The sequence below is a fragment of the Balaenoptera ricei genome, chromosome 3 (assembly GCF_028023285.1).
Source record: "Balaenoptera ricei isolate mBalRic1 chromosome 3, mBalRic1.hap2, whole genome shotgun sequence".
In the NCBI taxonomy this organism is placed as follows: Eukaryota; Metazoa; Chordata; class Mammalia; order Artiodactyla; family Balaenopteridae; genus Balaenoptera; species Balaenoptera ricei.
This window is the reverse complement of record NC_082641.1, coordinates 113,603,736-113,630,889: the sequence shown is the minus strand read 5'-3', so window position 1 is coordinate 113,630,889 and position 27,154 is coordinate 113,603,736. Positions and strand designations below refer to the sequence as shown.

General features: G+C 48.2%; 1 protein-coding gene across 4 annotated transcripts in view; it reads left to right on the top strand.

Annotated features, from left to right (window-relative positions):
- The first annotated feature begins 8,648 nt into the window (after positions 1-8,648).
- LOC132362513 (core histone macro-H2A.1) overlaps positions 8,649-27,154 on the top strand; it is an 81,009-nt gene continuing 62,503 nt past the window's right edge. For 3 of the 4 annotated variants that reach the window (XM_059917127.1, XM_059917128.1, XM_059917126.1), the window contains exons 1-2: positions 8,649-8,817; positions 18,798-19,002. In XM_059917127.1, coding sequence (XP_059773110.1) covers positions 18,831-19,002 — 172 coding nt within the window. In that variant the 5' untranslated portion in view covers positions 8,649-8,817; positions 18,798-18,830. The remainder of the gene's footprint in view (positions 8,818-18,797; positions 19,003-27,154) is intronic. The other variant, XM_059917129.1, reaches the window with a different exon arrangement.

Genomic DNA, 27,154 nt, shown 5'->3' with positions numbered 1-27,154 from the left:
TTTAGGAGGTAATTAAGGTTATATGAGGTCATAAGGATGGGGCTCTAATCCAAAAGGATTAGTGTCCTTATAAGAGGAGACACCAGAGAATAATCTCTTCTATTTCTCTCTCTCTCCCTGTACACGTGTACAGAGGAAAGGTCATGTGAAGACAAGTGGCCGTGTGCTCTGGAAGAGAGATTTTACCAGAAACTGAACTGTACCAGAACCTTGATCTTGGACTTTCCAGCCTCCAGAACTGTGAGGAAATTCTATTATTTAAGCCACCCAGTCTATGGTATTCTGTTATGGCAACCTAAGCAGATTAAGACAAGGACAATAACTTTTACCTGTGTTATATTTTGCCAGTATTTTCTTCCAGTTTGTCATTTGTCTTTTTTTTTTTTTTAATTAATTAATTAATTTATTTATTTATTTATGGCTGTGCTGGATCTTCGTTTCTGTGCGAGGGCTTTCTCCAGTTGCGGCAAGTGGGGGCCACTCTTCATCGCAGTGCTCAGGCCTCTCATTATCGCGGCCTCTCCTGCTGTGGAGCACAGACTCCAGACGCGCAGGCTCAGTAGTTGTGGCTCACGGGCCTAGTTGCTCCACAGCATGTGGGATCCTCCCAGACCAGGGCTTGAACCCGTGTCTCCTGCACTGGTAGGTAGACTCTCAACCACTGTGCCACCAGGGAAGCCCTGTCATTTGTCTTTTGACTTTCTTATGGTGGTTTTCTTTTTCCATGGAAAAGTTTTGTTTTGTTTTTTAATGTAGTCAAGAGAGAAGTATTATAATAACCTTTTCAGATAATTGTGGATATTGTTCTCTGATTCTACACCCAAACTTATTAAGTGGTAGTTTCCTAACGGTTAGTAGTTATATAGAATATTAAAACATATCACTGGACTTTTCATACTTTGTGACATTAAATCCATTGGTTTTTCTTTCACTTCGAATGAATTCTTTTTTAACCAATGCATGATGTTGTAACATCATGCATTTGGAAAATATAAGTTCACTAAGTTATACTATCTTATATATTACTAAGATATTTAAGATCTTTCCAAATGTTGACAGATTTGTATTATATAACATCAAAAAATTATATTAGTTAATACCGTCACCAATATCATCAGAAAAGTTTTTAAGTTTTGGGAAGCTGTCAACTGTCAAGCTCATGGTGGCAGACACAGGCTTTAAAAATTTTTTTAATCTGCTCATTAAAGACACTTTTAATTCTTAAGTGAAACTGTGTGTGTGTGTTGAAGAATTCCATGACTGCTAACAGTTTGGGGCCACTGCCTTGATTTACGCTAAGACACAGTTTTACCCACCAGTGCTTTTGTAATATCAGTGCAAATGTCAATACAGTGAAAAAGGCAAACAAGGCCTTACTATTAATTATGAACGTAGTCTCGATCCACAGACCCCAGTAAAGAGTCTCAGGGACCCTGCAGTGGTCCCTTTGAGCACCACTGCTCTACAGGTAGCCTAAATCCTTTAAACCGTATTTTCAATCCAGCTCTAACCTCAGGGGGGAAAATATTTAAATCTAGAGATGCCTCTAGGCCTGGAAAAAGGTAATGTAGCCCTGATGGTTTTCCTTGGTTCCTTTGTTGTTCCCAATTAGGGGTAAATATTCATCTGTACTTCTCTTAGAGAAGGGCATTAACTGCTTACAAAGACAGGAGGGGGTGGGGATTATTGAAAACATGGGAAGGAGTCAGACGTTACCGCCAATTACAGATCAAAGAGAGAGAACTTACCTCTGCAGTAATGAAGTAAGGAAGAAAGGCTCCAATGGAAGAGACGAGACGGTGGTGCATCTGTTCCATGGAAAAGACCACATCTGTTTGCTTGCGGGGGGCAGAGGACGGTGGGGAGAGGTTTATTTCTTTCCTGGGATTCCTCCACTCCCTCAAGCACTCACACTCACTTCTCTTTGCTTGAGTGTGTGATGAAAAGCTTAGGAACTAACTAGAGACCCACTCCCTGCCCTTCCACAAATAAGGTCAAGCTAAACCAGGGAAATGGTGACACCCCACCGTTTGACTCTCAGATCATCAAAGGTCTTGGAGAACAGTCAGGGTGGGGCCAGGAGGTGCTGGGGAAATGCACAAATGCTCAATCCTGCCCATTGCCTGCCCTGTCCCAAGATCTCTGGAGGGCCATTTGGCTACCTGTGTTAAAGCTTGTAAACTATGGCTCTTTGATCCAGCAGTTCCGCTTCTAAGAACTTATCCTCAACAGTCAGATGTGCACAAAGATGTATCTCTAAGGACATTCATCAGGTCTTTCTAATAGAGTGGGAAATTGCCTGAAAGAAAAACAGTAACAACAACAATAACCAATAATAATTGGTTAACTAAATAATGGTACAGCCCAGGATGTTTGGGACAGTGGTTCCCAAAATGGGGTCTGCAGATCCCCGAAGGTCACTGAGACCCCAGACTTTTCATGATAATGCTCAGACATTATTTAGCTTTTTCACTGTCTTGGTCTTTGCACTAATGGTGCAAAAACAATCGTGGGTACAACTGCTGGTGACTTAGCACATATCAGCAATGACACCAAACTGTACTAATCATCATTTTATCCTTTATTGCCAAACACTCACAGAAAAAAAAATCCCAACAGTTTCACTTAAGAATGTCCTTGATGAAGCAGTAAAAATCACTAATTTTATTGCTCTTGACCCCTCAGGACACATTTTACATTTTAAAATGTTCTCTGTGACCACATGGGAAGTATTTGTGAAGTACTTCTGCTGTATAACAAACTAGGATGGTTGCCTTGAGGAAAAAGCATTTGTGTGACTGAGTTGTGGGCTAAACTAGCCGCTTTTTTCATGAAACGCCATTTTTATTTGAAACGACGATGACGGACAGCAGGGCTACATTAATATTTTCATGGGCTCCAGGCACTTTTGCTTTTGTGGGCCCCTTCCTCTATAAAAAGATATAAAAATTATATTTTATGACTACGTTGGTATAAAGACAAATAATGTTATATTTTAAAATATTTTATTCGATCTAAAAGAAGTAACCTTCATTTTCTTCTTCTGATTTTAAAGAAGTTGAAACATTTTCATGGGCCCATAAAGTCATGTGGGCCTGGGCTCTGTTCCTAATGGAGAAAGTGGGCCTGACTGACAGATGAACTGTGGTTGTTCAGACTCGGGTGTGTGCAAGGCTGAATTCTCCATGAGGCATAGTTGTAATATATCATGTTAATATATTTGTCTTTACACCAGTGCCGGGGTTTTTTGTTTGTTTTTGTTTCTGTTTTTAAATGGAGGAAGGGAACCCAAGAAGGTAAAGGTGCCTAAGGCCCAGGAAATTCATAATGCAGCCCTGTGTATATGGTGGACATTTTCTTGAAAATGAATAAAATGAACTCGTCACTTCAAGAAAGGTAATTGTGACATTATGTTGCCAATGGTAAATTTGAAGTTACAAGCAAAAATTACAATATTGGGAAATTTGTATCTGCCACCATGAGCTTGAAATCTTCTCAGTACTTAAAAACCTTCTGTTGATATCAGCGGTGATATTAAGGAATGTGATCTTCTGATTGTACCATGAAAGGAGTTCGCATTTGGAAGACTGGGAGATCTGTATAACTCAGTGAACCACTGTTTTCCAAATGACCAATGAGTGATTATACCAAATCATGCATGGCTAAAAGATCCATCAAAATAATGGATAAAAAAATAAGATAGACTGTTAAGGAAATTAGCCCTTTGCCTGCGGTGTGAGTTACAAATAATGTTTCCCTAGCTTAGCATTTCTACTTGGACTTGATTTATGGTGGGGTTTTTTTTTTTTTAATGCAGACTTTTAATTTATTTTTTATTTTATTTATTTATTTTTTTAACATCTTTATTGGAGTATAATTGCTTTACAATGTTTTGTTAGTTTCTGCTGTATAACAAAGAGAATCAGCTATATGTATGCATATATTCCTATATCCCCTCCCTATCCCACCCCTCTAAGTGGTCACAAAGCACCGAGCTGATCTCCCTGTGTGATGCAGCTGCTTCCCACTAGCTATCTATTTTATGTTTGGTAGTGTATATATGTCCATGCCACTCTCTCACTTCATCCCAGCTTACCCTTCCCCCTCCCCGTGTCCTCAAATCCATTCTCTACATCTGCATCTTTATTCCTGTCCTAATGCAGACTTTTTAAATGTAAAATAAAATTTAAGAATTCTGCTCATTCCCCCCCTAAAATAAGATAGATTAATAAATCCATTCAAAATAATACAAAAATAGATTAACGGATTTTTATGTTACCAAATTCAAAAATTTATCCATTGGTTTCAGATTCTACATTGCTATTAACCTTTAAGAAACTACTACTTTTTGGGTTTTGGTATGGTATCAAAGAAGAACATCCAAAAGTGTCTGAAAAGGATATTAAAATCTTCTATCTTTTCCCAAACACATATCTGTTTTTTTTTTTATGTAGGCTGGATTTTTTTATACTTAAAACAATAGATAGCAACGACCAAATACAGGAGACATGAGAATCTAGCTATCTTCTATTAAACCAGGCATTAAAGAAATGTGCAAAGTTGCAAGGCAATGACACTCTTCTCACTAAATTTTGTTTGTTTGGAGAATATAGTTATTTTTCATACAAATACATTATTTATATTAATGTGTAACTTGTTTACATATTAACATTTAAAAAATGAATAAATTGATATTTAAGATCTTTCTGTTTTAATTTCTGATAGAACAAATATTGACAGATATAACCCACATAAACAAGAGCTCTTTGCAGTCAGTAATTTTAAGAAGCTAAAGGCATTTTGAATTCAAATAGTTTGAGAACTGCTGTTGTAGAATACCTGGTTAAATGTTCATAAAGGACCATTAAGTTTAAAAAGCAGGTGACAAGCCCTAAATGCAATAGGAACCCAAATACATTTAATATTAAGTAGATATGGATACAAGGGCTGAAAGGGAAGCAGTGGTTCTCTCCCAGTGGTATACTTAGGGTGATTTTTTTGAGCATTTTTATTTTCCAAGTTTTACATAGTGAGCATGCATTTATTTTGCAATTGGAGGGAAAAAAAAGCTGGTGGAACCCTCTGAGCCAGATTAGGGGAGAGTGCATGTCACCGAGGTGGAAGAACAGGGCACACAAGTTAGAGGGGAAGAGAAAGGGGGGTGGAGCCTTTTGGAGAGAGGTGGAGAGAGGGCATCTTGAACTGCTCCCAGGGACAATATTCCTAGTGAGTTCTATGAGAATGGCACACTGCGGGGGGCGGGGGGAGTGTGAGGGGGATGGCACTAAGACCGCCTCTTGGAGGGGTATAGACTCTAACCCAAGGACAACAGTGCATGACTCAGTGGGGACAAAAAGACCCAGTCTGAATGGCGGGGGAGGATGCAGAGGATAGATGCTGGGTGCAGAGGAAACCAAGCCCCTAGAAGGGCTCTCTTCAGGACTGAGCCATGAGAACTCAGGTCCCAGATGAACTTGGATTTGAACGCCAGCACCAGCCTACCTGCTCTTTGATCTCCAGCATATTTCTTAGCTTTCCGAATCTATAGTGTCTTCATCTGTAAACTGGGGATAGAAATGTCCCAGGAATAGTGTGCCTGCTAGGGCTGATGTGAAATGAAAATGATGGGATACATGTGATTTGACACATAGTGAGTGTGCAATAAGATGGAAAGAAAAAATAGCCTTGTAGGCATGACCCACTTCCATGTCACCAGGGAAATCAACTTAGAAACCAAAGCTGGTGTGGAGGTGAGTGAATTACTTCTTGGCGCCCTAGGGTTGCAGATTGGGATCTCTTAGACAATCATGCTCTGTGTCTGGTCTTAGCCATCACTAACGACCTGGGGAAGAGGAAGCCTCAGGTCTGTAAACAGCCAGGGCACCAGCAGGCTGCAGGCATCTCCCCCTCTCCAGACGTGGCCTTCCCTACAGCCCAGCTGTTCTCTCTTGTTAAGGTTTCTAGGAGTACTGCTTATGTTTCGGACCAGAGCCTGGGCAGTGTGGCAACGCACCTAGAGGGTTTTTCTCCTGGAAGGAGCCTGGTCCACAGCAGGTGCTCAGCAAGTATTTGTTGAGTGAATTATTGAAGTCTGGCATCCTCCCGACTTGCTGTGGCCTACAGAAGCCTCACCTGGTGGGTGGCCCCTGCAGAACTGAGTGACCTCCCTAAGGAGCAGGGAAGGACAGAGCAACTGAGGTGGGGGGTGATCTCTGTCCCTTTCCAGGCACCTCTCTGGAGCTTCCCTGGGGGAGTCCTCACACATCCTTAATGCTTTGTTTTTGGACCCAAAGAAATATCATTTCTCCAGTTTCACCTCCTGTAATTTTCCCCTTCACTCATTCCACTTTAGCCTCACACTCACTCTTCCTTTCTTAAAAATTGAGATATTATTGACATATAACATTGTGTGAGTTTAAGGTGTACAACCTGTTGATTTGATATATTTATATATTGCCATGTGACTACCACCTTAGCACTAGTTAACACCTCTGTGATGTCACACATTATCTTTTTTTATGGTAAGAACACACTCACTATACCTTGACGATTTCAGAGACGCTTCTGCCTCAGGGTCTTTGCGTTTGCTGTTCCTGCTGCTTGGAATACTCTTCCCCCAGATATCCACTTGGCTTGCTCCCTCAATTCATTCACGTCTTTGCTTAAATGTCACCTTCTCATGGAGGCCTTCTCTAAAGTTTGAAACCCCACCCCAACTCATACCTCCTATCCCCCTTCCTTGCTTTGTTACTGAGCCCAAGCTTGTACTCCTTGCCGCACGACAGGCCAATAAATCAAGAGATGAGTTGTTGGGCCAAGGAATAATGACTTTATTCAGAAAGCCAGCAAACCAAGAAGATGGTGGACTTGTGCCCCAAAGAACCATCTTGCCTGAGTTAGATTTCAGGCTTCTTTTATACTAAAAGGGGAGGGAGTAGAGTCAAACATTTGCTGGTTCTGGTCAGCCTCTGGAGGGGATGTGTTAATTTCTTCCTCCCTGCAGTCATTCACAGGTTGGCCTGGTCAGGACGGTTCCTGTGAGCTAACCAAAGGTATTTTAGTTTCATGCTCATTACCTGGGAGGCAGGGTTCGCAGAGATGGGCCATTATATATAATTTAAGCTTATAGGAAACACCCTTTTAGTGATTAACTTGTAGTAGGATACAAAATTTCTTCCCTATTACAGCTTTATTTTTCTCTATAGCCTTTACACCATCTGGCACATCATCTCTTTTGCCTATAACCTTTCTTTCCCTACTACACTGCAAACTTCAGGAGGTCAGGGATTTTTGCATGTTCTGTTCACTGCTTCATTTTCATCACCCAAATTGGAGCATGGCACAAAGTATGACCACAGTAGTTAATTGAATTAATGGATGTGTGAATGGCATGTTTTGGACACTGCTTTGCACACTTTTTAAAAAATTTATTTATTTATTTATTTAAAGTATTTATTTATTTATTTATTTATGGCTGTGTTGGGTCTTCGTTTCTGTGCGAGGGCTTTCTCTAGTTGTGGCAAGCGGGGGCCACTCTTCATCGCGGCGCGCGGGCCTCTCATTATAACGGCCTGCACACTTTTAAAGTATAGTGTAAAGCATCATGGTGAGGGGAGGGGGTTACCACCGCTGCTACAGGGGCAGCTTGAGGGAAGGGAGGGGTCTTTAATGACTCATAATCTCCCATCACCAACTCCAGCAGCCACAGAACAACTCTGCGGAGGGTATGTATTGTTATCTAAAGTTGGTCCACAGCTGGGTGCTGAGGTGGCTTTGGTGGAGGGAGAGGAGAGAAGGAGAGGGAAGGCCCCTATTTAGTCCTTGGGATGGGTCACTAACGCCTTCAGGCCAAAAACCAATTTAGGAATACAAGATAAGTTTTGCATCGGCCCCTCTTTCTGCTTGTCTGCAGTTTAAAAAAAAAAAAAATGTGTGTGATGATAAAGAATCACTGTTTGTCTTAGTAAATCTCAACTTGGGTCCAAGAGTGAACATTTGCTGAATCGAAGTAAACGCCTTCCATGCAACAATGCAGATCCAGACTTCTAGGGGTCACTATGAAGAACCTCAGGGGTGCGCATTAGCTGGTCGCGGGGAAGACCAGGTTTGATGGGGGCTTGTGTCTAAAGACAGCGGGAGGTTCTGAGGTGCGCGGGAGGTTTGCATTGGTTGGGGAGGGAAAAGTGCTTGCTGCTAACAGCAATCGTGCCTCCCTCCCTGCGTTAATGGGAAGGTTTCTAGGGATGGGCAGCAAAAGCCCCCCTCAGTAGGCGCTCAATAAGTGTCACTCGAGACGCACAGGCTGGGACGCGCGCTGGAGAAGCGCCTCTGCCGGGGTCCCGACCCTTTCCCAGGACTTAACTCAGGGCGAGTCCCCGGCTCGGGCGGGACCCAGCGTTCAGTGTCCTGGCGGGCTGACCGAGGGCTGAGGGCCAGAGCCAGGGCCGCGATGCGGCCAGGGGACTGACCCACCGACGTCCAGGCGGTACAGCGCGGAGGATCCCGCGCGCGCAGCCGCGGGCTTGGGGTCAAGGCCGGGGCGCCCGGGTGGCGCGGGAGGGGTGGCCGGACGCGCGGGGACGGGATGGGATGTGACGAGCGGCGCGCTGTGCATTGTGGGAATCCCGGGGCCGCGGCTACTGGTTCCAGTTCACTCAGCAGCGGAGCCGGGCGGAGGGGGCGAGCGCGGGGCGCGCGGGCGGGAAGCGAGGAGGCGGGCGGGCCAGCCAGGAGCGCGGAGAGAAAAGGCGCGAGCGGCCGAGAGGGCACAGGCCAGACACCTTGCTGCTGCTGCCGCTGCCGCCGCCGAGCCGCCCCGTAAGTGCCGCGCGGGCCCCCTCGCCGCGCGCCCCGTCCCCGCCGCCCGGGTCCGGCCGCCTCGCTCTTCCGGCCGAGGGTGCCTGGGAGCCTCCGGGCCTGGCGCGTACCGGGCGGCGCACGGCCGCGCTCGGGCCGCCGGACTCAGCGCGGCCCACGCCGGGGCCTCGCGCGCGCACGGCGCCCTCCCAGGCCCTGCCCCGGCCGCGCGGGAGTCCCTCTGGTTTTGTTCAAAAAGCAAACCCGGAAGCCAACTTCTCTTAGAACCGCGTCCTCCTGCCTGCGCCTGGGCGCTTTTGTGGGCAGGAGACAGCCCTGGCCCGTCCCCCGGCGACCCTTCCCGGGGCGGGCGGGCTGGACTCGAGGCCGGGGGAGGCGGCGGGGAGCTGGCCGGCCGGCCTGGGCCTGGACGCCCGGGAGCTGTTGTGCGCGGAGTTGTACTTGGTGAGGCGCCCGTCCGCCGGCGAGTTGCCGTCCGCGGCACAATAAGTGGGGCCCGAGCCCCAGGTGGCCGTGGTGTAGGCGTCTGGCTGGTATCTGCTGGGAGGGTGGGGTGGGGGGTTGGGGGATACTTGCGGGACTGCAGCCAGGCAGGCGCGGGGAGGAGTTTGTCCAGGGACTGCCTGGAGAGGGGCCACGGGAACCCCCGCTGCTTTCGCTCGTCTTCTGACCGGCCTTTTGTTTGCTTTGTGGTTGGGAGTTTTTTTTAAGGTAACTCCGGAAGGCTGTAGGTTCCTCGGGTGGAGAAGGCCGGGAGGGAAGAGACTCGCTGGGGGTGGGGTGGAGTGAGGAGGTGAGTGTGCAGGATGCTGTTGGCCATGCCACCTGACAACAGGTGTGCGGAATGGCGCGCCCCACGTCCACTCCTGCAGGGACCACAGATCACTCAAGGATCTTGTCAGTAGATTGCTTGGAAGGTTCTTTTAGACAAGATGTTAGGGAAAAATATTCCTGAGTTTGAAAGTAAGAGACTTATGTATTGATACAAACAGCTGAGACAAGCCTTAAATTCAATAATTAAAATTACCACGAAGTCCTTGTAAGACTTTAATGATCCAATAAACAGCATATAAGAATAGACAATTAGAGGGGCACTCCTGCTAGCTTCTCTCTTCTACCCTTGTGGCTTGAGTTTTTATCATTAAAGAGGGGGGAAAGTGCTTTGTTACAAGGCTTCCTGCTCTAGGGACTCAGGGAATTTTGAACAGTTTTAGGTTTGAGTGGGACACTCTAGTTGTGAATTAGATGGAATCCGCGTACTCCAGGCCACGTTTCGGTTACTAGTCTTTCAGAGGAGTTATTAGCTCTGAAATGGACACCTCATGCCTGCAACTGGAATTAATACCCCTTGTACACAACTAACCAAAGCTGGGCAGTAGCATCTCAGTCTTGCACAAGAGGCTACCCGATGAGGATAAATGTGTTTTTAACCTATTTTTCTTTCTTTCTTTCTTTTTTTAAATCCTCAAGACATTAAATTCTTCTTTACTCTAGTTTTAGGAGGAGAGTGGGAAATCTTTCCACTTTGTTATTGTTTTAATCTCTTACCATTGTTAATGCTGATCCCTAGATAAAGGCGTTTAGTAGGAGGGAAGGGGTTAAAGTATATGAAAATTGTTTGAGGCAGGGAGGGCCTTTAGAATGAGGAAGGGATGGCTCACATTTTATTAAACTTTAAGAGTTGTCTGGAACATCACACACGACACTCTACACTTTACACAACTATAAGTCACTAGCTTGGTCTATGCCAAATGGGTCAAGATCAGGGAGGGGTACGTCTCAATCTGCCATTTCTTCTGGTCCTCCAGACAGCAGATCTCTGGAAGATCCCTCATCCCTTCCTTCCAAGAGAGACTTGGACTACATACATGTATTCTCAGACCTGCCTCTAATAGCTTCAGAGTTAATGGCACCCCAAGCCATTTAAAGGAGCTTTATTTAAATAAACAGAAGCATAAACTGAAAACCCAACCTGACAAAACCCAACAAGAATCTATATGTGGTGTTCATCAGAATTTCAGCAGCCTCTAGCTCTCATTTGAGTGTGCCTTTGGATTTATGTCAGCTTTTTCAGAGTCCCATTCTTGGCACATGGACTGGGAAGGGGCAGGGCTCAGTGGGGCCCATACCTGGCTTATGGGTCCTTCCCGAGTTCTGTAAGTTTAGAAATACATTGGGCCCCACCCCAGCTCTTACGAGTGAGCCCAAGTGGGTCAGCTCTTCATTCCAAAGAGTTGTAAAGCTTGTTAACTTGGATCAAGCCTTCCAGATCAGTGTCTTGCAGCTTTCAGTAAATATTTCTTGAGAATCATTTTCTTGAGGGTCAGGCACTAGGGACAGAACCTGATCAAGAAATGTCCAGTCTTGCCATGTCCCTCCACCTCCCAGGAGGGGAGGGGGCTGGAGGTTGAATCAATCACCAGTGGCCAGTAATTTGGTCAGTCGTGCCTCCTATGTAATGAAGCTTCCATAAAACCCCCAAAGGACAGGGTTCAGAGAGCATCTAGGTTGGTGAACAAATGGAGATTTGGAGAGAGTGGCACACTTGGAGAGGGCATGGAAGCTCCATGCCCTTCCCCAGACCTTGCCCTATGTATCTCTTCCATCAGGCTGTTCCAAGTCATATCCTTTTATAATAAACTGGTAATCTAGTAAAGAAAAAAAAAAAAAAGAAATGCCCAGTTCTTATCCTTGGGAAGCTGATATGAGGAGGAGAGGGCAGGCAGGCAGCCATTGCAGGATCAGTACAGGAGGCCACAGTAGATCCCATAGCAGCTCCCAGACGGTAACCTATTCAGGAGCAAGCCCTTACCAGGCACGGAAAGGCCAAGTAAGAGTTGGCTGGGCAAAGGAGGGCAGGTGGGGACAAGTGTTTGAGACCTGCCCCACATGTGCAGAGTCTGAGAACAATGAGAACAGGTCACATGGGGGAACTACCAGAGGCTCAGGATGGCTGGATTCTAGAGGGGAGTCAGGTGAAGCCAGGGGGCCAAACAGACCAAATCACAGAGGATCCTGATCAGAAACACACTGAAGGATTTAAACTTCTTCCTAAGAGCAGTAACAAGCTCTGAGTAGGAGGAAGGCTTGAGTAGGAGGAAGATGTGGTCAGATGTCCTTTATTGGGAATGCTTCATCAGTTCAGCAAATATTGAGTAGCCTCTAGATGCCAAGCCTCCCCAGGGTCTTGCCCTACTGAAGCTCACATTTTCCTCTGATGGCCTTCCATTGGAGTGATTCTCTCTGAGTTTCGCACAACCTTTAAAAGGGAGAGGAGGTTTGAAGGAAAATGTCCTTATGAAGCAGGCAGACAGTGCCTTACTGTTGTTGAAGAATAGTGCTGGTTCCTTTAGTGTCGCTCAGGAAGCACACCACGAAGTGGGTTTGCAGAGGTGAAATTTTAATCCCAGCCTAGCTTCCTGCTAACTGTTCCTGCTTGTAGTGAGTAACACTTGTGTTCAGCTTTTGTTTTTTTCCCGCCATTAAAAACCTAACACATGAGGAGAGTAGTATCTGCTGGAACAAAATGTGTGGTTTAGGGTTTACTTACTGTCTCAATTTATCCTTCTCTCCTTGTTTGCAGTCCCTTGGTTCACTGAGGGTGGACTGTAAGTTCTTTAATCATCCGCCTCATTTTATGGTGTAGTGTTTTATGAATGGAGAGAGATGTTTTTCCTGATTGGCCAGAGTACCAGACCAAGTCTCTGTTCTGAGCCAATCAGAGTGCAGCTTGTGAACCCCTGCTCTGTGAGTGATAGTTGTGTAGTATATCCGCATGCCTCTGGGGACATGACAGCAACGACACCGTTAATCATTTGGTACGATAGGAGTAAACGGAAGAGAATGCAGTAAACAGGATTAGTGTCCTGCGCTTCAGAATTAAGTGTCTCGGGTTTGCCTTCGTGATTGGAGTTGATGGGAAGGTGACAAATGCATGTGGACACGTGGGCGTTTATCCAGCTGCAGGGAATGGATGGGGCAGTCCTCGCTCTGTAACAGCGACTTGAGCGCTGATAGCTCAGATTCCTCCATCCTTGGGTGCTGGAGATAGGGCTGTCTTACTCGCAGCCCCCCAGCAGTTCTAATCAATATTTTGCTCAAGATCAATATGCACACATTCATTGCTTAGATAATAAAAGACTTCACCATTGACCATTCCAGTGGTTTTGTGAGTGTCCTGATTATTTAAGAGTTTTCTATGCTGCATCTTTTACAGAGGTCAGCGTCTTATAGATATGAGGAAGGTCAGTACTTTCCTCTGGTCTGTGTTACTGCGCCCGTCTTACGGCAAGAAGAGAGATTGCTGGAGCCATAGAATGGTCAGGGAGTCAGAAGGCCTCTGCAGGCTCCAGCCTCAGCCATCAGGGAAATTGCAGTGTTCCCCTCTTGGGAATCCCCAAGGTAGCTCCACAAGCTCCCTGAATTTTGAGGGTCTGGGCTTCCACACGAATGGTCCCAAAGAAGGTCCCGGACTGGTGTCTCACTTACCACATCTCTGAGTCCTGTGGCCTTTGGAAATGCTGCCCTCATTTTTGTCAGGAGAACCCCATCCACTGTAACTAATCAGTCCCAACCCAGCCAGCATTTGAGGGCCTCTCAGGAACGAGGCAGGGTGGTAGGTTCTTAGAGATACAGTGGTGAACAGAGCAGCCTGGTCCATCCCATCAAGACAGACAAGGAAATAGGCAGTGGTGATACAGTGTAACAAGTGCTAAGAGTGGGATAGGTGGCTTTAGAATGTTTATATAAATTGGATCCGGAGTGGCAATCATGTTGGAGGGAGGGGCTGGAAACTGCACTTGCAAAGCACTTTATATAAGACTGAGAAAAGCAATTGAACATATTTCCATGGTGGCTGAGGTGCATTATAAGGGATTTTTCGCTGGGCTCAGGGGCCACCGCAGGAGTGTCTACTGAGGAAACAGAGTGATTCAGCCTGGTGGAGCCCTCATTGCTGGAAATAGGGAGAGATGAGCCGGAGGTCAGCGGGACCTTGCGTGTAAAGCTAGAGTCTGGGCGTGGGGCTGCTCCACACTAGACTGGGACTGGGGGCCACACGGCACAGCCACTGCAGGAATGGGTCTCCATCGCCAGAGGACATGTTGGGACCACTAGGTAGGATTGCCCCAGACTGAGGGCTGGAGAGAGTGTTCCAGACTGAGCGAGTGGCATGTGCCGAAGGGTAGAAGTGGGAATGAAGGTGGTTTGCAGCGCACTGAGGAACCAGTTAGGGTGCCCTGTTGGTGAGGAATAGAAGGGTGTGGTAGGATGGCCGTTTGCCCTCCTGAACTCTGTTGCCCCTCCTCCTTGTTTTTGTGTCCGTCTTATTCATGGAATCCTCACAGCCAGGCTTCTCATTTGTCCTGTGCTTTGAGGACAGATCACGTTGTAGCGGTCTCATCTCGATCGCTGAGGGGCTTGTCATCAAAGACCTGCTTCTCACTCGAGCCTGGCTCTTCCCTCTACAGCCCCCTCCACCAGTGTGTCTCTGTGTGAACTTTGGGTTTCTGCAAACAAGGTTCATGTCTATTGTGAATGATTTATTGTTGGAGGAGTTGCAGAGATAAAGACCACAGAGATCCCTTCAGGACCAACCACAGAATTTTCATTTCCTGGCCTGATAACAGTCAAAAAGACCGCCAAGCTAATGTTCAGTAGCCAAGCTAATGTTCAGTAACGAACAGATGCCAGGATTGCCTGAAGACCTATCACTGTCTTCAAAGCCTGTGGGGCCCTCTACAGGGCTGAGGGCTTCTGGTTTGCTGAACAGGGTGCCCCCCTGGTGGACGAGTCCAGGAAGGAAGGACACAGCTTTGTTAGTTCGATAAGGTATTATTGCTGTTTCTCCTGTGGGCAAGCTCAGTGCCCTGAAGAGAAGGTGAATGCAGAAGAAGCCACTTTCTCCATGATGTAGGACTGTCCGTCTCTCAGAAAAGGCTAGACGTAGGACATGGGTCAAAGTAGGCTTTGACTGGTCACTCAGACCCTGGTTTCAGGGTCAGCTTTCAAGTTGGTCTGTCAGGTTACAGAGACTGGCTGTTTCTTCTTTTCTTCGGAGCACATAGCTGGAGGACATTTCCCAATCTCTCTTGCAATTAGCTGTGGCCACGTGACCACGTTCTAGTCAGTGGATCACAGGGGTGATGTGCCCCACTTCCAGGCCTGGCCTCTGAAAGCCCCCATGTGTTGTCCTCCATGGCCCTTTCCCTCCAGTAGTAACCCTGAATTGTGCATTGAAGGGTGGGAGGAGTCTGGATCCACAAATCATCCTGCAGAGAAGCACCAGCCAGTCATGGAAGCCACTTTGGACTTTTCACAAGTGAGAAATAAGCTGGGGGGGGGGGCGCTTATTTGTTACAGCAGCTAACCTAGGACACATAGGCTTTCAGTGGTAGGGCTGTGACTTGAATCAGGTCAGTCTGACTTTGGAATTCGAGTTATTAACCACAGTGCTCAACAGCCACTTCTGTCACAGCCACTCTCTCCCCCCACGTTGGTGCCTGGCCATAGCTGCCCACATCCCGTAGACCTCTGAAGAGCAGGATGGACCCAGCATGTTCGTTGATTGGTTGATCTGGAGATTGCACATCATTTTCCAAATGATGTTTTAAAAATCACCACAGGTTACTGGATGTCATGAGGCTGCATGGCTCAGTCAGAATTCTTTCAGAGCTGTGGCTGCAGCTTGGGGATTTATAGTTAGAAGTGCAGGAAGAACATGAGGAGGGGTGAGGAACAGAATCCCTTGAGGACAGGCCCCTTGGGGAGGGGATGAAGACTCGGGCTGCTCTATCAGAGAGGAGCCTGACTCCAAATAAGATGTGAAGATGTTCTTCTATCAGCAGAGTGGCAGTGATGTTTAAGATCTTTCCTGGGACCTGGGGAGCTACAGATGAGTTGACTTACAGCACCTGGCATGGAGTAGCTCCAGGTTGAGTCGAGTTGGAGAGACAGGCACACAGATATGTGCCGGGGTATGTGCTGTGGGAACACAGAGCAGTGAGCAATTCCATGGTCAGGACCGAGGAGAGGGGTCATGTGAGCGTCAGTTCAGCAGGTTGGCAAGAGGACAGAGGGTGTTTCAGGCAGGGGAAGCAGCCTATATAAAAACATTCTGGACACGGCTTCACAGGTCAGGAATTCAGGGGCAGCCTGGGACATCAGCCTAGGCAGGGGTGGCAGGAAGCAGTGCTGCAGAAGTAGTTGAAGGATGCTGTTTGTGGCTGGCTCAGGGTGATGGGGAACCAGCAAAGTGGGCGGAGATCCTCTGGTGTCCATGGAGAGAGACTGGTGCTGGGGAGAACAGGTGAGAAGTAGTGGGAGCTGAACCAAGGCAGGGAGGGCGAAGAGAAGGGAAGAGGCTTGAGAAGTTAGGGAAGCCTCTGTTGAACCTTACTAATGACTGGGAGCTGCGGAGGTGGGCAGAGAAATAGGGACAGGGTGACTCCCGCCTGGCAGCTTGATGCATGGTTTTGCCACCGCTGGGGATGAGAAACCCAGAGGAGTTCACCTGCCTGTGGGACTTAACAAGTGGGCCCTGCCGCAGGCAGTCAGAACAGCTCTGGAGCTCAGCAACCAGGTGTGCGCCGGCTTAGGGACCTGGGAGTCACCAGCATGTCGACTAAGACTCTTGACTCAAGTCAGAGGGAAACCCCAGGAGCATTACTTTTGAAGAATAAGCGTGTCTAGGGCCCATCAGTTCCCTCAATGGTAGTGGCTCCTCTCTGGGACAGGACATTGTCCCATTCCCACAAAGGCAGCCCCAAACATACCCAGACAGGTCTGCCTGTAGACAGAGCTGGAGTCTGTGCTCCAAGAAGAACAGGCTTCTCCTTCTGGAAGGGGGGAAGCATTCAGATGTAAAAGCTCTTAGTCCAAAGGCATGGGGTTGGTCTGTGAAACACATTTGCATTAAAGCAGAAGACTGCTAGGAGCCCAGTTACAGCTTTTCCCTGCAAACACACATGCACACACGTGTGCACATACCATTTCCTGCTCAGAGTGAGCATGGGCACCTGTTTGCAGGGAATGTTTTCAAATAGAGCTCATTACAGAAGAAATGGAGCCAACTAATTGTTTCAGAAAAACCAGACCCTTCTGGGACTCTCTTTAGCACTCGGTGATCAATTAAGACTTGGTGCCCCCCTTGACAGGGTGAAATACAGGGTTCTTATCACAGAGGCCTTGAGCCCCCTTAATTCTGGTGAGCCAGTCAGCACAGCTGCCCCAGAGTGTCCAGGAATTCTGCTCTCTGCTGTTTTGGCCATCTCTCTGTCAGGCAGGTGATCTGAGATGATCTTGGGGTTAGGGTCGGGTGTCAGAGTAACAAGAACTCCTAACTTTGTGGCTTCCATGGTCATAGAGACATGGACTGTGGCAACTGGAGGGGCCCACACACCGTGGAGCCTGACCTCAGATTATGAGAAGATGAGACACCTGCCCATTTTATTCAGTGGTCTGAGCATCAGTGACTTCTAGGGAAGGCTTGTCTGATGCCCCAGAACAGGCTGAGGGCTCTGCATAGCCCCTCTCCCAGCACCCTGCACTGGCCTTTCACAGTTACCATTTAAATGACTGTAGGGTTATTTATTGTTTCTCTTCACCACCAGCTCTGGGAGAACAGGAACCACATCTGTCTCATGCACTGCTGTCTCCATTCCCCAGCATAATTCCTGAAGTGAATGCATGAATGACTTGAATGCTCTTAGTAAACATTTGTGACCTTACTGTGTGGTGCTACACTAGGAATACAGTCGGGGGCAGCCCTCTGAGACCTTGCAGTGTGATGGGAGAGATGGCGGGGTGGGGCGGGGGCGTGTGCACGTCAGTGCTGTGGTGTGAAGCACATAGGAGCCCAGAGGATGGAGCACTCAGGGAGGGGTTGGCAGAGGGCAGAAAAGCCTGAAGGATAAAGGAGGTCCTGGTTAACGGGCACAGCCACTGTGGAGGAGGGCACTTGGGGGGACTGCCTGTGTTTGTGTTTAGACCTAAGGAAGCACAGGTAAAACTAGATGGGTGTGCCAGGCCTAGATTTCTAGGGCGTTTTGTGACAGGCCGAGGGCCCTGATTTTATCTTGGGAATTGTGGCAGCAGGGAAAACTTTAAAACCTGGGCCATGGCGTATTCAGATTTGTGTGTCCGGAGATAGCCCAGCCAGTGGAGGGCAGGTAGATTAGAGTGTGGCCTGTGGTGAGAAGACCTTTTCAGGAGATGTTTGTGATCATTTGGTTAAGATAGTGGTGACCTGGATCCAGGCACAGTCGGGGTGAAAAAGAGAGGACCCCACAGTAGGTGTTGAAGAGGGGGGATCCTTCGGACTGGGGGGCATTTTGGATGGGGGTGGGTGAGGGCCAAGGAAGGAAGAACTCTCCTCCCTCTTCTCTAAGGACAGGCCTGTCTAGCAGTCTGGAAGTGCTCAGAGGGCCTCTTACTCCAACCTGGCTGCCCACTGAACTCCTGTGAGCTGTTCTTGCCTCTCATAGGTAAAGGACCTTAAGGTAGAGATGCTGCTTTCATCAGAGAACCTAGGTATATGCCTTACATCTTCATTCTAGGGGCAGGTGACATAGTTTTCTTTTCTTTTATGAAGGCTTCGGCAAATTTATCAGCCCAGGTCTCAAGTGTATGGAAATAACAATTATTAAACAAGCGTATAGATGGTAGCCAAGAAATCCCATTTTCTTTTGCATCATGTGGCGTAAAGGTGAGGCACTTAAGAGCAGTCATTGTCAGCGTAACGTTTAAATGGAAGTGGCCGATAAAATTGATGTCATGGTATAAAATGTGAAAAGCGAAGCCGTTCTCTTTTCCAGGGCTGAAGCACACCGGCAGAATGCAGAAACTGGGCTCGTGGGGCTCAGCGGCTGCAGGCAGTGGCATCTGCTGGCACAACCCATTTCTTCCAGGGGCCAGAAGGCATGGGGGAAGGGGAGATGCACTGTCTCCAGTAATCCTGACCCGTGTGTCTCTTGCCTCCACAGTGTGTTTACTGATCCATCTCCAGGACCACCGCCATGTCCAGCCGGGGTGGGAAGAAGAAGTCCACCAAAACCTCCCGGTCCGCCAAGGCAGGAGTCATCTTCCCTGTGGGCCGGATGCTGCGGTACATCAAGAAAGGCCACCCCAAGTACAGGATCGGAGTGGGCGCGCCCGTGTACATGGCCGCCGTCCTGGAGTACCTGACAGGTGAGTGTGCCCGAGTCACTGCAGACACCACAGCTTTCCAAGGATTGGTAGGACCTTGTTCATTTCTTTTATTTTGAAATTTTTCAAACCTACAGAAAAGTTACGAGAACAGTACAGTGAACATTTTTACCTAGATTCAACAGTTGTTAACATGTTGCCCCACTTGCTTTATCTCCCTCCACCCTGTGTATGTGTGTGTGTGTTTGTGTGTGCACTTGGACGTTTCTGGAGAGCCCAGTCCAGTTGTTTTGCAGAATGTCCTTTAATCTGGGTTGGCCTAAGGCTTGGATTTAGGTTAAATGTTTTGGTAGGAGAATTCCATAAGCGATGTTGAGTCCTTCTCTGGCATCATGTCAGAAGGCGCCTGCTGTGGGTTTGTCCTGTCATTAGTGATCTTTGCTTTGGTCATTCGATCAAGGTGGTATCTGTGCATTTCTGCACATCCTGGATCACAATCTGTCACCCATTGGCTTTAGCATTCCTTGATGATCTTACCTGGATCTGTTATCACTATGGTGGTTATAAAATAGTGGTTTTTCTATTTCTGTTATTTTTCCTACGTTTGTTAGTCGGCATTCTTCTGTTAAGAAAAGCTTTCCTTCTGCCCTTCCCTTCTTTTTATTTTTTGTTCTATCAGTGTTGGTTCACGGATTTTTAAAATTTAGTGTGTTATACACTATCATGTCATTACTCGTTATGACGGTCACATTGTCTCAAATTTGACCTTCAAGCTGGTTTTTATGTCCTTCTGCCCCCTCTCCATCAGTTTCTGTACATTTCCTTGCTTTCCAACATAATGAGATAGTCTCATCTCCCCCTGACCTTCTCCTGCCCTAGTCTTGGAATCAGCCATCTCTTCAGGGGCGTCCTTGGTCCTTTTCCCAGATATAATGTTATTGGTCTTATTGGTGGCTCCACAGCAACTGTGGGAGGCCAGCTGGGCAGGGTTACCACCCCCCATTTTTAGTAATGAGAAGACCAACCTCTGGGCATAAAAAGATTTGCCTAGGGTCACATATAACCAGGAAGTGCTTGAGAAGGGATGCACATCCTGCTCTCCTTTTGTAATGCTTTTACCACTTTTTGCTTCCATACACCATCAGGGTAGGTGGCAGGCAGCGACAGCTGTCTCTCTAGAGCCAGAAAGGAGAGACTCAAAAAGACAAGGCGCCTCTTCCAAAGGGAAGTGGTCAGGCAGTAGAAGAGCTGGGTCACTTCCTGCTATCCCAGGCCTCTCAATAAGACAAGACCAAGGTTTCCCCCACAGAGAACACAGTCATGAGGGTTATAGAGTTTTTTTGTGTTCTGTTAAAAGAGTCTAGGCGTAAAAATTAATTGGGGTTATAGTTGTGAGGCCTTTGCACATATTTGGAACTTGGACCTTCTGCTTGTCAGAGACTCATAGGTGGCATGGCTGGTAGCATGAAGTAGGCCTCATTCTTCTCACTATGCAGATGAGGAAACAGAGGCCCAGAATTTATGTGTCACATCCAGGAAAACCATGTATAACACTGGCAGTCAGCCAGGGAGACCAGGGGAGAAGTCACTAGATAGGACTCAGAGAACATTTTTAAGGTCTGGCCCGGCAGTTTACATGCTTTGTGACCCAGAGAGAGTCACTTAACCTCTCTGGACCCCAATTTCCTTACAAATCAAATGGAGACAGCAGTCCCTGCTTCACCAACTCCAGGCTGCTATGAGAGGGGCTTTGTTTGAGTATAATGGTAAGCTGACATGATGTGCAAACCCAGCCAGCTGGTGTTTCCTGGTTCCCGAATGCTACGATGCTCCTGGCACTGGAGTGACACTGGGGTGTTCACAGACACATTCGTTAGGTCAAGTACAATAGCAGTTTCATTTCTTCTGTCAAGCTTCCTCTTTTCAGTTAGCAGGGCGTTGGTGGGGGGATACCACTTCTCCATCATGTCTGAGGCAACTACTGTCTGTGCCACACAGAAAATCTGTACGTCTTCCTTGTCTATGCCTGGCTGGCTCTGAAACTGAGTGCAGTGCTCATGAAGGCCAGGTCAGCAGGTCCGTTCTCATGGGGTCCAGGCACCTTGACCCTGCACCCTCCCCACCAACTGTGCCTGTCTCTGGCTGTCATAGGTGCAGTAGTGGTCCCAAAGAGGGGTGGGAATGATCAGGGCAGCCCAGCCCTAGAGCTGGCCAAGTCGCTCAAGGCAAATCCTTGCTCTGGCGTTAGCCATGTTAACCCCTGTATATTAAAGAGTAATATATATTTTTAAATTTTACCATGTCCTTCCAGCAGAGCTATTAGCTGAATCTGAGCCACTTCCTCTGCCTACACGCAGTGCTGAGTCATTGACGTGACTGTTGCCCAGTGCCTGCCCCCGACCGGGTGCCTGGTCTGTGTGGTGGGGCCTTGAGGGACGTCCTGAGCACTGTACTCCATCACTGTTGGTGGTCACTTGTGTCCGGTTGCCTGATGGGACAGGAGCTGAGTTCTGGGGCCACGTCCAGTGAAACGTTGCTCCATCCCACCCATCAGGACAGTGCTGCACACCCACCCTCACTGCTCTCAGGCGGTGATCTGCCCTGAGCCCCTCGGGCTGGGATGTGGGAGCACGTGGGTATTGGGAAGTCCCGGGCATCTGCCTGCTCAGAACTTTGGTTTTGGTCCCTGAGAGAGAAGTAAAGGTGGACCAGCTCGCTTTCTGCTCTTTTCTTTTGTTTCACTGAAGACCCTTTCCCACCCATTCCACATACTCACTGAGCACCTGCTGTGTGCCTGGCACCATGCTAGGCTCTGTACGAGTGCACAGGAATGATTGGGGAAGAAATGGTCTCTGCTCCGTGGAGCTCTCACAGTCTAGTCTGGGAGAAAGAACCAACCAACCCAGATGGTTACTGACTGTGCTGAGTGCTGTGGAGGCTGTAAACAGGACAAAGGGACCCAGGTGGTGATGTGGCCCAGGAAGGCTTCGTTGAGGAGGAGACATCAGCTGAGACCTGGAGAAGGAGACGGTGTCGACCAGCCCTGCGAGGGCTGGGAAAGGGGCCCTGCCACCCACTCACCTGTGCACAACGCACCTACTGGGTGCCAGCCTCTTCCCAGAGCTGGGAGAAGCCAGGAGAGCAGCACTCATGCAGCTTAGGGCCGAGTCAAGGATGTGGCCCAGACATCATGCTCCAGCACAAGGCATCTGAAGGAAGTACCACCCATTCCGCAGGTCCTCATTGAGAGCTACGGTGTGTCCGGTGCTGAGATATAAGCCAGAACAAGACCTCCCCCCAGCCCAAAGAGCTTTGTCCAGAGGCAGGTACAGGCAAGAAAAAGGCAATGATGATGTAGGACCGCATGTGCTGGGAGTAGGTTTCAGAAAACGTTTCCTGGAGGATGCTTGTTAACCAGTTGACCAGAGCTGCCCTGCTTGTCTAGTTGTCACCTGAAGGGCCCTATGGAGGGATTGTTTTCTTCTCTTACAGGTGGCGTACACAATTGCAGGCATGGTGATGGGGTGCCACACAATGCTCTTTTGAAATGGCTGGGCCAGGCCTCCTCCTGTGAGAAGGCCCCGGTGGAGAGATGAGGAGGGGTCTGGATGCTCACGAGTTGCTGAGCTAGCTGCAGGGCCCACCTAGGAACAGGTAGCTCTGGAGCAGGGAGCTGACATCTCCTTGGTGGCCAGCCAGGGGCACCACTCGGGGTGCCACGATGTTCAGTAGAATCAGGTAGAGGCAGCAGAGCCAGGTGGTTAAGAGTGTGGACCTTGGTGTCAGAGCTGCCGTTTCTTCACTGTGGTCTTAGGCAGGTCACTCACATCCCCAAGCTGCAGTTTTATTATCTGTGAAATGGGGGTTACAGCAACTGTGTCATAGAGTTATTATGAGGTGGAAATGAGAGGATGCACGTGAAGTGCTTTTCTGTGCCTGCACAGTGTAGGTGCCCAAATGCTAACTGGTAGCGTAAAAGCAGAGGGAGGAGTCCCCAGTAATCCTGCTCTGGCTGCTGAGGTGACTGAGGGTTGCCCACTTCCTTTAGGGATGGCGATGGGGGCTGTCACTGCCCACTCATGCGTGGTGTCCTTTCATCAGGCACCTGTAGAACATCTTGGCTGTTTCAGACCTACTCGCTCTGGTTTATTTCAAGCTGCCATTTGACCCCTCCTCAAGCCTGAAGCACCCTCAACACCAAGGTGCCCTGTTAACCAAGCTCTTCTGTCTGGTATTGAAGGCCACTTCTGTCCTGAGCTCGTGGCACACTCATGAAAACCTTGAAGGGTTTTCTGGTTAGCTAGGAGCTGAGCACGCCCAGCCCTGGGCCTGTGTTAGGCCGGAGCTGAGGCCACATCAGCATTAGAGCATCTGGACAGGCAGCCCCCTGGCAGGCCAGGGGCCGTCAGGGCCCAGATAGATGATCTCCTGTGAAGAGCGTGTCTTCGGGGGTGAGGGACCATGCTCACTCATGGAGTACTTCGTGGGTAAGTACTCCTCCTTAGGGTCTGTTCAAGGCTGGGGTGGATGTGGGAGGAGGATGTGGCCTTGCGTCTTGCTGTGAAACTTGAAGCTGGCGTCTGTTTCTCTTCTTGGGTGCAGAGCCCAATCATCTGCCAAACTTAAAAGGAAAAGGCAACATCTGGAACAAGCTTGAGTCTGGCGACCAGACAGCTCCTTCTGCACACCTCTATGTGCCTGGCAGCCCTTCTGACTCTTCCCAGAGCTCCTCCTGAGGAATGTGATGCTGTTTGCTGGTCTTCCCAGTGCCCCAGGACAGTCCATTCTCCACCCGTTGGCCCTTGACCTTCCAGCCTAGGTGATGATAGTAGCCCCACCTCTTGGGGTTGCTTTGAAGATTGATATTGCATCTTATGACTTTAGCCAGCATTTCTACCAAACACTCAATAAATGATGGATAAAAATAAGTATTATCATGGGGAAACTGAGGTAGTTTCTTTGAGGCATCATCTTTGTCCCCATATTACTGTGGTACTTTTTTCTTAAATGATATTTAAAGGGAACTTGAATTTAGTTCAGCTCAGAAAGCATCTTTGGAGTTCCTTCCCTCTGCTCAGCACAGCACTGCTCAGTGCTGGAAGGTGTAGGAGACATGAAATAAGGAACACGTGACATGGCTTTTGCCCTAGTGGAACTTCCATTGATGTTGGGGACACACAAGCCCACAGACCAGTAGGGGAATAGGGCAGGTCTAAGGGACAAGTTAAAAGCACTGGAGTCCTACAGTGGGGGTAGCAGGGGGAATGAGAAGTGTGTGGAAGAGCAAAAAGCAACCGTGCTATGATTCGATGGATGCAAAGCACTCTGGGTCAGCATTGCTCAGACTGTGTTCAGCAGAACCGAGGTGTTTCGTGAAATTTAAGAGGTAGTCCACCGGAACATAAGGCTCTATGGGTGAAATCAGGAGATGGCTAGATTCACATTCCCTCTTTTGAGATGGATATGTGAATACCTTTGTTGAGTTCCTGAGTAAAGGAACTGGTTTTAGTTTGGGAACCACTGAGAAACCGCTCTCTTTACTGCAGGACTTTTCAGAGCCTTTATTATACTGGTGTCCCATGAATCCCCAAGGGAGGGAACTGTGATATGTAGTGGTTCCCAAACTTTTATCAGAAAGCCTTTCAAGGAACACCTGTAAACACCTTGCACCATACCGTGTGGGGACACTTATGGGTTAGGCCCATGAGAAATGGTCCATGAGAAATGAAGAGTGCCAACTGAAGAAACAAAGCTGAAGGCCACCACGAAGGATGCATTTTGGTCTGGCTCATGGCATTGAGGTGCAGAACTTGGCTGATAGATAAGGAGACCTAGGTCTGCCTCCTCCATACAGGGCTCAACATATTAGAAGGTGCTTCAGCATTCACACAGGGAGGCTATGACTTGGGGAAGCTGTGCAGTTATTCTGCTAAGCTGAGCCACTCATGCACTGACTCAGGGAGGGCCCACCACTCTTCAGGGCTGTGCTAGTCCCTGAGATGCCAGAGAAAAGTCCCTGCCCGTGGGACTTACCCTGGAGGGAAGTGCCTTTGGAGTCACTCACCCAACGCCTGAGAGAACAGGCCTGGTTCCTGGTCATCAAATCCAAAAAGATGTCTGATGACATCTTTTTCTGGTCCAGAAACCCTGTTACATAGCCTGATCACACAGCTTATTCTGCCAACCTGCCTCCTAGGATGTAAGCCTGTTTGCAAAAATCAAATCTGTTCTCAGAGGATTTCTCGACAGTAAGGAGGATGGGAAGCCCTGGCTGCCAGCTCTCAAGACTGAATGTTGACACTTCGTAATAAGTGTAGACCGCCCCCCCCCCCCCACCAGGGGACCACCGTGAGAGTTCTGCTGATTTAGATACCCCAGCTCTGGTCTGTTTAAAAACCTACTGTTGTAGTATTGTATTTCCACCTCTCATAGGATAAGGCCGTGGCTAGAATTTTTTTTTTCTGTCTTCTTTGGCTCTAATCTACAAAATGATGAAGATATCCAGATTTGTATATTCTTAACCCCCTACTCCTTTTCCATTTCCCCATGCCCTGTCCCTCCCCATGCCCTGTCCCTCCCCATGCCCTGTGTTTCAGACCTCGGTCTTCCCTCTCCTGTTTCTTGTCAGTGACCAGGACCTCCCCGCTCTTCTAGCAGGCACCTGGCATCGCTCACAGCAGGCACTCCAGTCTGAAACTGCCTGTGGGTACTTCGCTAACCATGGGGAAGTTTACAGGGCCAGCTCCTGACCTGGGGAACGAACAGGGTTCACCCAGGGGACCCTTATGGCTACTTTACAGACTGGATGAGTCCTAGCCCTTGTGCCTGACTGCATCCTGTAGTAAAACCCCAGGGAAAAGGGATGGTTGTTAAAAATACATCTTGCTATCTGGTTTTGGCTAGTAAAGTGATCATCCTCATCCCAAATTTCAGCTTGTTTGATTTCTAATCTATAACTCAGGTCAGGTGTTGCATAGCCCTTTGGTGCTAGTCACTGTCTGCACTCCATCCCTGCCCCCATCTCTTGTAAGTATAGTAGGGAGAGGCCTCCTCTGTCAGCAGTGTGTCCTGTTACACAGATACTCATTTCAACAAACATCCATCCACTTGGCATTTCTGGCCTGGGAAAGAAAGGATCCGATAAGCTTGGAAGATTAGGGTAGGCAGAGCCTGCAGTTGTCTCTGTCACTTACCTGGCCTCTTTACCGCTTTCCTATCCGGAACAGCCAACTGTGTCCTGTACTCAAACAGCTAAAAATAGGGCAGGGAGAAGAGGACAGGCGGGCTCCGTGATGCTCAGAGGCTCTCTGAATTCCTGTGTCTCTTGCTTGTTTGCATGACCACCCTACCTTAGACTTACATTTCAGGCCAGGACCCAGCTAACTCTTGCCAGTGACTTCATGCTTCCCTGGAGCTCCCAGAACCCCACAGCACTCACTGTTCTGCAAAGCCCTTCAGCAGCTGAAAGGGAGGACTAGATTTTAATGAGCCAGAGGGTTGTGACTAGAAAAAAATTGGAAACACAGAAGTTGAAACTCCAGTGTAGTGGCAGCCTATATTTAAATGTATGTTCCCTTTTCCAGTTATGTGAGTAATTTATGTTTGAAAATTTAAGAAGGGAAAACTCACTCATAATCCCACTGCCCAGAGATAGCCGCTGGCACTGAATGCCTTTTGTGTGTATGTGTACATGCATGAAAGGGAGTTAGATTTTAGTCTGTTTGTTTTTATTAATATCTGCTATTGATGATTACTGTACATGATCATACAAAGCAAATCATGAAGTCATTAAGGGAGAGCTACGTTGTCAGTCCTCCTCAGTCTCCCAGGAGGAATAGATGATTCCGTGGTGGATGAACATTCAAGGGGCGCTTGAAAAAAGCAGCACGTTAGCACAGTGTGCCTTTGACATTTCCCTGATGACTTGTTGTCAGGTGGCCAGCCTGTTAGCAGACCCAGGTGAGTCAGACCTCGGGGCTGAGGCCAGACATAGAAACCACTGAGGGGTGGAGTTTCCCCAGTGCTTCACTTCCCCATCCAAGGTGTGGAGGCGGCAGCACGGCTTGAGGACGTGCTTCTCCCAGGGCCACTTGAATCTGCTGCAGAGCTCAAAAACTGAATTTTTATCTGGTCCTTCATTCAGTCCTTCTAAAGAGGCCATGAGATTGTCCAGGAGAGTGTAAGTGTGACCTGG